The sequence below is a fragment of the Penaeus japonicus genome, unplaced genomic scaffold (genome assembly GCF_977035675.1).
Source record: "Penaeus japonicus unplaced genomic scaffold, GWHDUDI00000001_assembly GWHDUDI00000004, whole genome shotgun sequence".
NCBI lineage: Eukaryota > Metazoa > Arthropoda > Malacostraca > Decapoda > Penaeidae > Penaeus > Penaeus japonicus.
Genome location: NW_028234406.1, coordinates 10,854,029 through 10,864,028, shown reverse-complemented (window position 1 = coordinate 10,864,028; position 10,000 = coordinate 10,854,029). Strand labels below are relative to the sequence as shown.

General features: G+C 38.6%; 2 protein-coding genes across 2 annotated transcripts; one reads left to right on the top strand and one right to left on the bottom strand.

The window, feature by feature from the left end:
- Positions 1 to 422: 422 nt before the first annotated feature.
- On the bottom strand, positions 423 to 2,078 carry LOC122262274 (uncharacterized). The gene is made up of 6 exons (XM_086536030.1): positions 2,062 to 2,078; positions 1,687 to 1,831; positions 1,363 to 1,467; positions 1,055 to 1,233; positions 788 to 928; positions 423 to 653 (listed from the first exon to the last, which is right to left on the bottom strand). The coding sequence occupies exons 2-6, from the start codon at positions 1,814 to 1,816 to the stop codon at positions 564 to 566; spliced, it is 645 nt and encodes a 214-aa protein (XP_086392156.1). The 5' UTR covers positions 1,817 to 1,831; positions 2,062 to 2,078; the 3' UTR covers positions 423 to 563.
- A 1,403-nt stretch (positions 2,079 to 3,481) lies between these two features.
- Positions 3,482 to 5,163, top strand: LOC147471919 (uncharacterized). The gene is made up of 6 exons (XM_086536032.1): positions 3,482 to 3,619; positions 3,850 to 3,967; positions 4,125 to 4,229; positions 4,344 to 4,522; positions 4,645 to 4,788; positions 4,928 to 5,163. The coding sequence occupies exons 2-6, from the start codon at positions 3,865 to 3,867 to the stop codon at positions 5,015 to 5,017; spliced, it is 621 nt and encodes a 206-aa protein (XP_086392158.1). The 5' UTR covers positions 3,482 to 3,619; positions 3,850 to 3,864; the 3' UTR covers positions 5,018 to 5,163.
- Positions 5,164 to 10,000: the final 4,837 nt, after the last annotated feature.

Genomic DNA, 10,000 nt, shown 5'->3' with positions numbered 1-10,000 from the left:
AATTAAAAATTGGCTTCTACGTTTTTTCCTTTTTCAGTATCTTTCTGCTTATTGCTGGGATAAGCTCGCAGTGTGTATACTTTGTCTTCTTATTTCGTCACGCAATCACTGCTAGGCAACCGCATCATAGAAACTGAATGCATATCCAGAAGACAACACTCAAACAAATACTTCTTTACTTCTGCTTCGAGGCTCTAGCATTCTCTGTTAGTCTGTCTTTCCCAATTCTTAGAAAGCATTACTCTTTCAACAGGAATTACTACTACCATCTAAAGGGAGGAGGGGTGTATGCCCATTAATGTAAATAGGATTTTTTCATAAGTATAATCCATAAGTTTTTACCAAACTGGTCAAAACCGACAATTGTTTAAACAGAAGTAAGAAATACTTTGCTGTTATGAAGGTTTTAATGATATGGAATGTGCTGCACAGATCTTTAATTTCGAGGGATATAAGAAGTCAATCTGTTTATAGGTCCAAATGGTATGTTCCTTCATCAGAGTGTCATTCTAAGAGATGTTTAGAATAAAAGTCCAAGGGTCCCATTTCAAGAAGCCACTGCTTCACTCACAGTCAGCTGTCATCATTTCTTCGGCAACGTTCATCACACAGGACTGCATAAGGAACTTCTTGAACTTTCCGAACAGGACCATCTAAAGCGAAGAAAAAACACGGATGAGAAAAAAAAAATCATAAATAGATGGGAATTAATCAACCATGAGTCAACTAATTGAATAAACCCCAAATGACCATGTGTCAGTTGAAGAAATATATTTATAATACTCACGTCAGGTTTATCGGGAAGGTTAGGTATCGTGGAAGAGTCGGAGAGTAAATTGGATAAATACACTTTTGCTGGGGATTCTTCAGCTTGATCAACCATTGTCTGCAGGAATTCCAGGACCTTAGTTTCGTCGAAATTGCCATCCTGAAAAGATAACAAAGCCTTGTTCTAGAAATACACATCAGCTGTAAGGTAATTTGAACTTCATCAATGTCTTAAAACAGGAAGAAAACATTTCACAATTTACTCGTCTATTAAGGAAAGTCGTACCACGAATGTATAATTTTGCAAGGCGCATGTCGTAACACTTTCTCGGATTTCGGGGTGGATATCTTCAACCTTCTTGAAGAAGCACAGTGCGTGGCGTGCGTGCTCATGGTCTGCCATTTCGCCGGAATTTTCTCCACTAGCTTCGGAAAGCTCGACCGGACTTAAGGCACTGTGGGAGGCTGGAAAAGGCCGCAGAGAATCGACCAATAACCAATCAGCAGGGAAATATGGTGAAGTAGTACATACACTTGATGCCTAGCAACATATTCTCCGATTTGCCGTTTGAAAACAGAAAGAAAATAACTTACCCATATCGCTCAGCTCATGAATTTCGAAGCAGTCCCTCATTGTTTGTTTCATGGTATTCATTTCTTCATGGGGTGGCATCAGAATATCCTTGCAGGACTTTATTGCTGGAATAAGAATGTGAAATAGGTCAGTTTAAACGGAGATATACAGTACATGTAGATAAAAAAAATGCTAGAAGTTATTCATTCACTGGAAAGTATTTGTAGTAAGAACAGCAACGCCGTGTTAACCAATGAATGTCCATTAGTTATTCACTGAAAGTATTTACAGGATGAAAAGCTCATGTCAACAGACCAGCTCTGTGTAAACTTATGAATACTTACCTTTATGCAATGTTTTGAAGATTTCGTGGTGATGGTGAGGCGAAGAATCCAACATTTCACCTTTTTGGTGTCGGTGTCCGCTCACGACTACAGCGGCTGCCGCCACAACGACGATCATCAACATCTTCATGGTGAATGGCAAGGTCTGTGGATTATACATGTCAATGGAGCTTCTTTACCATAGTGAGTATTGTTGCCAACTCACATTAGAGGCTGTCACCAAGTGCCTTGTGACAACTATTTATTTCTTCAAAGAAATGTCAGTGAGACTATTCGAGAAACAAATACATCGCCTCTGAAATTGATAATCGTTAATCCATTCTCAACGACCCACCAGGCACGCTCATGGTTTGCCTGTATCGTGATACGACTTACCTTGACGTATGCAACAAGAGATGTGAGATGCACGTCGGTGTGATTGCTAGCTTATATATACGCGCGCTCGACGACATGGAAGTGCCTAACGTCATGCACTGACGCCGCTAGTCATGTTTTTGGCAACGTGAATCAGTGTGCAGAATATTACAACTAGTTATATCGACTGGTAAGACACCACAAAAGAGCATGGCATTTAACCAATATGATACCATTAATTAGACACTAAGCAGATTGATCATGCAAGTAAACTGGAGTTAATATTGCATAGGATTAAATGCACGTATAACATATGTACACAACCACAATGACCCTAGAGCAGTTTATGTCAGAACCTCACCATAGGTTGATAGTAGATGGTATACAATGGTAACCTTCTCATCTAGATTCTACTAAGGATCGTTATCACCTATTGATTTTTAAAAGTGGTCCAATATTTGAGAAAAAAACTGCTATTTTTTATTCAATGTTTTCAGCATGATGTTTCACTGTTCCGTAATGCATATAGCAAACAGGTGATTTTAAGGCATTCACATCAAAGATCCTCTCATTAACTGCCTCCATAAAAGAGGAAGCATTTTCCTCTGGCAATATTGAGTGTCCGTCATCTCGATCATGAAAATGGATAAGTAACTCTAAGAGGAAATCATGCATTTGTGTTACAATGTCTGATCACATAATTTTCCCTTGAACAACAAAGACCAGACAGTGATTGAGTGCCACAACGCAGCAAATGGCCGTGTGGTCCTGGCCTATTTACAAACAACCAGTAATATTTCCTCATGAAATTTAACGGCGCATCCGGTGGGAAGTAAATGAAATTGAAATTCGATAGTTCTATGCTATTGAAATCGATGCCTACTTTGAAACTGTCTGGTTTGTTTGGGATTCCGTGGTCTGCAATGCAAATTCTGCAACGTCCGTAATTGTCTTGCTACTTCTGTGCCGGCGGTTCCCTAGACCAAAATAATTCGCACGGAAGGACACTTGATTTCCGACCGAAGGACAAAGCCAAGGGCGTCCTCGCCGTGACTTCGTGATGGATAGCCAGTCTTTTTGCCAACAAATATATATATATATATATATATATATATATATATATATATATATATATGTATGTATATGTATATATATGTATATATATGTATATATATATATATGTATATATATATATATATATATATATATATATATGTATGTATATATATATATATATATTTATTTATTTATTTAATGAAGACAGAAAAGTCATTTTTATCCTGCCAAAAGTCTTAGAGATATCAGCTTCTTGTTAACAAAAAGAACACATTATCTGCCCCCTTTACTCTTTTCTCAAACCACATCAGTTGAGATCAAAGGGAAAGGAAATTTCTTACAAGAGTCTGCATTGGACCATCAAACAGACAGATTTATCACCTGGAAGCATATCACGTTGCCAAAAGCATAACTGGCGGCGTCATTGCATGACGTTATGCACTTCCTCGCCGTCGAGCGCGCGTATATATAAGCTAGCAATCACACCGACGTGCATCTCACATCTCTTGTTGCATACGCCAAGGTAAGTCGTATCACGATACAGGCAAACCATGAGCGTGCCTGGTGGCTTGTCGTGAATGGATTGACGTTTATTAAGTTTAGAGTCGATATATTTGTTTCTCGAATAGTCTCACTGATATTTCTTTGAATAAATAAAGAGTTGTCACAAGGCACTTGGTGACAGTCTCTGAGATGTGTTGGCAACAATACTCACTATGGTAAAGAAACTACAGTGACATGTATAATCCACAGACCTTGCCATTCACCATGAAGATGTTGATGATCGTCGTTGTGGCGGCAGTCGCTGTAGTCGTGAGCGGCCGCCGACCCCCACCCCCACGCAACGAAATGTTCAATCCTTTGCATGAAGGTATGTCATTCATTGGTTAACATGGCGCTGACATAGTAACCTAAGCTGTTCACACTACAAATACGGTTTAATGAATAAGGAGCAACTATCACGCGTTTCTATCTTCCTGTATTGTATATTTCCTTTTGAAGTGACCTTTTTTACAATTTATTTCCAGCAATAAAGTCCTGCAAGAAGGTTCTGATGCCACCCCATGAAGAAATGAATGCTATGAAAAAAATAATGAGGGACTGCTTAGAAATTCATGAGCTGAGCGAAATGGGTAAGTTATTTTCTTTCTGTTTTCAAACAACAAGATTTTGGAAAGCATCAGGTGTATAAAGTACTTGATATCTTCCTGCTAAGTAGTTATTAATCGAATCTCTGACTTTTCCAGCCTCACACAGTGCATTAAGTCCGGTCGAGCTTTCCGAAGAAGGGACACCTAATTTCCACAAGATGGGAGACCATGAGCACCCACGCCACGCGCTGTGCTTCCTCAAGAAGGTTGAAGATATCCACCCCGAAATCCGAGAAAATGTTACGACATGCGCCTTCCAAAATTATACATTCGTGGTACGACTATTTCCTTAATACCATGTGAAATATTTTCGAACTACTTCAAAACAACTTATTTTGATTTAAATTAGCTTACCTATGTTGTGCACTTGTAGAGCAATAATGCGTTTATGTTTCAGGATGGCATGGAGTTCGACATAACTAAGGGCTTGGAACTTCTGAAGACACAGGTTGATCAAGCGGAAGATTCCCTTGCAAAAGTGTATTTATCCACTTTACTCTCCGACTTTTCCACGATACCTAACCTTCCCGACAAACCTGACGTGAGTATCAGAGATGTATTCTTTAGCTGAAACATGGTTACTGGGAGTGTATTTTATTAATTGACTCATGGTTTATTGATTACTTAACTTGATGTTTCTATTTTTATGTTTCTCTCATTGGTGTTTCCCTCCCTTTCAGATGGTCCTTTTTGGAAAGTTCAAGAAGTCCCTTATTCACTCGTGCGTGATGAACGTAGCCGAAGAAATGATAACAGCTGACTGTGAGTGAAGCAGTGGCTTCTTGAAATGGAATCGCCAGCCTTTGATTTTCATTCCACACATCCTCTCAGAATGATTCCCTGATAAAGAAATAGCGGATCGACCTTATACAGATTAACCTATTATTACATTCCAAATTAAATGCTTAGCAGCATACTTTTATTATTATTTGATACCTTGTTAACAACTATTTCATGGCTGGATATAAACGGTTTTCTGCTTTGACAGCAGATTGGTAACAATTGATCTATACTTATAATATGTGCATGTCTTTATATATGGACACACAAATAAAAAAGCATATAATGAATATAGATTATAGATTCTTAGACCCCTACTTATAAGAGTAATGATTTTCAAAAATCGGAAAAGATAGACTCTGAAAGAGAGTAATTAGAGCCTGGAAGCAGAAGGGAAGAAGAATTCGTTTGAGTGTTTAATTAGGACATTCAGTTTTTGTAATAAGGATAAGCTAGAATTGCGGAGCAGATGCTTCGCCTTTCTTATATGCACTATGGTGATCCCGCCTGTGTCAGCAAATTCTGACTCGTGGAGTGTGCTAACGAGTGTTGAATCGATTTGAGCTTGGTCCTTATGAACCATGGTGCCCAAGCCACAGCAGTAACCGCTAGGCGACAGTGGAAACTCACGATCTTTGACAGGGATCGATCTACCGACCACGGGGGTGTGAGTTCGACGCGCCACTACTGTACCACCCTGGAGGCTGTTTGTGTAATGAAGTCGTCTGGCAGGTATTGCATGATGGAAGAAGAGGGTTAGGCGTAAAACGTGTGAGCTTACCTCGGCAATAATCAAAGTAATAGTGAAAGAAACGTAAGGAGAGAAGACACTTTCATCCTGTCAAATCTCTAGAGATAACCGGGTGGTTACATAAAAGTCTTCGCTGTTCCTTTAGAATGATGACCACTTGTGAGTGAGACAAGACAGATCACCAGTGGATCAAGTTTAAAAAAATGAAAAAAAAAAAAATAAAAAAAAAAAAATAAATCCACTCCAATGTGTTTGAAAGTTTTTTTGTAGCACTGGAAAATAGGGATATGGGTCGATACTAGGAAATATTAAAACAATAAGCATATGCATAGGAAAAACATATATTTCCGAAGAGAAGTACCAGTGGTAAGGATGAAACAACAAAAACGATAAAGCACAGAAGTTACCACAATTAAGCAGAATGTACAAATACCTCATACTGAGAAGTAATTCTGGGAGTTATATTATTCTTTTGATTTGCCATTTTCATTTAAAGGTGCTTCTAACTAGGTGGTGATATAGATATCTTATTTTGATTATAACATCTCATGGAGACACACATATTCATATAAATGCAGAAAATATATCCTCCCTCTTTGTAACCTGTTTTGTTTGTGAGGTCTAATGGGGAAAATGCTAGATGGTTTTGAATAAGAATTGTTATATGGCAATTGTGTATACACGCGCATATGTGTTTGTGGATGTGTTGAGGTTAATAAATGAATGAATCTTTGGCTGTTTTTTCCTGATAGTAAAGCTCAGGTTCGACGCCCGTGAATCGATGTGAATCACAAACATTCCTTTTCGGTGTTGTTCAGAAGGCTGGCTGCCCATTCCGAAGTCACGGCGAGGACGCTCTTGGCCTTGCCCTTCTCTCAGAAAGTAATTGTCATTCTCTGCGCTGTCGAGTTACGTGGTCCTGACAACTGTAGAAGCAGCAGTAGCAAGATGATTGCAGACGTTGCATGATTTACTGTATAGACGACGGAATCCCAAACAAACCGGACTGTTTCAAATTAGGCATCAATTTCATCATCATAATACACCTATTTTACATAGAACTATTTTTTTCAGTACCATTGACTTCCCTTAGAGTGTCAATAAATGTGTCTTGAAGTATCACGAAAAAATATCAGTGGACTGTATTTAGAGACAAGAATAAGATACAGTTAAACGTCCAAATTTGTATGATTTCACGGGCGATCTCTTCACAGCCATTTTCTGCTTCACATCACTGAATCACTGTTCGTTCAAATCCTGACTCTGTTGTTCAAGTGAAAATGGTGTAATCTGACATTCGAAATACAAAAGTATGAGAGCTTCTTAAATGGGTTAAAGCAAATTTCTGCTTTTCATGATCACTCAATAATGGTGGCAGAGGAAAATGATTCCTCTTATATGGAGGCAGTTTATAAGAGGGTATTTAATGTGAATGCATTATCATTGCCTATTTCTATGAACAGTGTCAAATTATGCTGAAAACCCTGAATGCATTCTGTAGATATAAGCTATGAAAAATCAATGTTTTACCAATATTTCTTTGAAGAAATAATTAGTAGGTGCAAGACACTTGCCACAGCCTCTGATCTGTATTAGCAGAATCCTCGTCCAGAGTAGAGAAGCTACAGTCACATGTATATTCTACAGATCTTGACATTCACCATGACGATGATGATTGTCATTCTGGTGGCAGTCGGTGTGGTCGTGAGCAGACACTGACACCATCACCGCGAAATGTTAGATTCTTCGCCCGACTAAAACAACGAAATCTTCAAAAAATTGCATAAAGGTAAGTATTCATAGGTTAACACGAAGCTGTGAATAACTAATGGGCTACACATTTATCCTTATGCTTTTTTAATTTTATTCTTAATTTTCAGTTTTCATAACTTTTTCCAGCAATAAAGTCCTGAAAGAAGATTCTGATGCCACCTCATGAAGAAATTAATATCATGAAAAATCAATGAGAATATAATTCGAAATTCATGAGCTCAGTGATATGGGTAAGATATTTTCTTGTTGCTAGGCATCTAGTGCATATGCTACTTCTCTGTGTTTTTTTTCCAGCCTCACACAGAGCCTGAAGTCCGGTCGAGCTTTCCGAAGAAGGGAGACCCAATGGAGGAAATTCCCACAAGATGGGAGAACATCAACACCCACGCCACGCGCTGTGCATCCTCGAGAAGGTTGGAGAGCTGGATCCCAAAGTCCGGGAAAATGTGACGATATGTACCTTCCAAAATCATACATTCGTTATACGACTTTTTCCTTACTACCCGAGTAAACTTAAAGTGTTTTCGAGCTATTATAAGAGAACTATTTCAACACAATTTTATCTGATTAACTTAGCCATGCTCTGTAGTTCTAGAATAAGGATTTGTTTGTCTTTTCTGGATGGCACAGAGTGAGACGGAACTTAAGGCCTGGAACTTCTGCAGACATAGGTTGATCAAACGGAAGATTCCCTTGCAAAAGTGTATTTATCCACTTTACTCTCCGACTTTTCCACGATACCTAACCTTCCCGACAAACCTGACGTGAGTATTAGAGATACATTTCTTCAGCTGAAACATGGTTACTGGGATTATATTTAATTGATTCATGGTTTACTGATTAACCAACTTGATGTTTATATCTATGAAATATTTTGTCATCCGTGCTCTTTCTCCCCTTTAGATACTGTTTTTTTTTTTTTTTTTTGTAAAGTTCAAGAAGTCCCTCATTCACTCATGCGTGTTGAACGTAACCGAAGAGATGCTAACTGAATGTGATTGAAGTAGCTTCTTGAAATGGGATCCTTGACCGTGAGCTTCATTTTATTAAAAGTGATACTCTGATTGAGAAACAGCTATTTCATCTTTATAGAGATGGTCTTCTAATGTGTCTTCATATTAAAGAATTGTCCCACACATTTCTGAACATTTGATACCTTGACAAAAATGTACTTCACACCTCGATATATGTAACTGCCAGTTTTAACGGCCTATACATGTATATTGGCATAATTACATATAAGACATATATTAAAAACAAAAACACATATATTGAAAGATAGCATAAATGCTTAGCACTTTTGAAAGAGTAATGAAAAAAGAAAAGAAAAATGGGATATGCATGCTCTGAAAGTCCCAGTGCTAAGAAGCAGAAGTGAGGAAGTGAAGTTAGTCTTGTATTCAGGACACCCTGAACAGAGTTCATTACGACATGTATAGAAAAAGCTGTAAATGAGACTGAATAACGCATTTCGATTATATCGTCATCCCTATTGCATACACATACTAGTCAGGAGCTGACGAAACTGACGACGGCGACCTTGGATCATTTGAAGCAGTCCGTCGCGATGTTTGCAACTTCCACTGGTTTGCTTTTCTCTTTATATAATTCCTCATGGATCACTGTCCCGCATACATCTAGGTAGTCACCATGGCGCTGAAAGATCTGTGGTAATGGATGTCTGCTCGATGTTCGCTGATTGCAGTACTAAAACCACTTTCTGTTTCATCATAGTAAGCTTTATCATAATTGCTCCGCGCTATTATGAAAATGAACTGGCGCTACCAGGTTAGTTTGTAGGCGGATTTCCGTCTCGTATTAGATAACCTGTTCTTTTACTAGGTGTATCGGCAATTTTGATGGTAACAGCGAAATGATCTCCTGGGGACGATGACAAGGACATCCTCTCTGTAGCGTAGCCATGTCGGTTGGCTGCCGATGATGTTCCTAACGCTGTCATAAAGAGGCAGGCATGAACCGCTCTCAGTGGAGAGCCCTTGACGAGACCACTGATCTGTCAATATCCCTCTCCTGTAAACTCGATGGACCCGAAATTTATGTTCAGTTTCACAAGTTGTGTGAAGTCATGTTCAAGCAGCAGGAGTAAACTATCATATGTGGAGATGACGACCATCTCAGCTAGCTTGAATGACTCCATCAGTGGGAACATCTTTGAAGCGGATTTTATATCAAAATTAGCTAACTTTTTATATCCGTAACTGGAATCGTTTGATGAAGCACTACGATAGTGAAGGTTAGGCGCACAATCTGCACTTATCTCAGCAATGATAAAAAACACCAGTAATAGAAATGAAGACAGACAAGCCATTTTTATCCTGCCAAAAGTCTTAGAGATATCGATGGTGGTGACATAAGAATCACTGATGTTCCTTGTTGAATAAGAAATAAAAACAAACCAAAACAAACAAACAAGCAAACAAAAACAATG

Coding starts and splice junctions, on each gene's coding strand:
- LOC122262274 (XM_086536030.1), bottom strand. CDS start 1,816: ATGAAGATGTTGATGATCGTCGTTGTGGCGGCAGCCGCTGTAGTCGTG. Junction 1,468..1,686: donor CTTCAAAACATTGCATAAAG/GTAAGTATTCAT, acceptor TTCTTATTCCAG/CAATAAAGTCCTGCAAGGAT. Junction 1,234..1,362: donor TCATGAGCTGAGCGATATGG/GTAAGTTATTTT, acceptor GGCCTTTTCCAG/CCTCCCACAGTGCCTTAAGT.
- LOC147471919 (XM_086536032.1), top strand. CDS start 3,865: ATGAAGATGTTGATGATCGTCGTTGTGGCGGCAGTCGCTGTAGTCGTG. Junction 3,968..4,124: donor GTTCAATCCTTTGCATGAAG/GTATGTCATTCA, acceptor ATTTATTTCCAG/CAATAAAGTCCTGCAAGAAG. Junction 4,523..4,644: donor TCCAAAATTATACATTCGTG/GTACGACTATTT, acceptor TTTATGTTTCAG/GATGGCATGGAGTTCGACAT.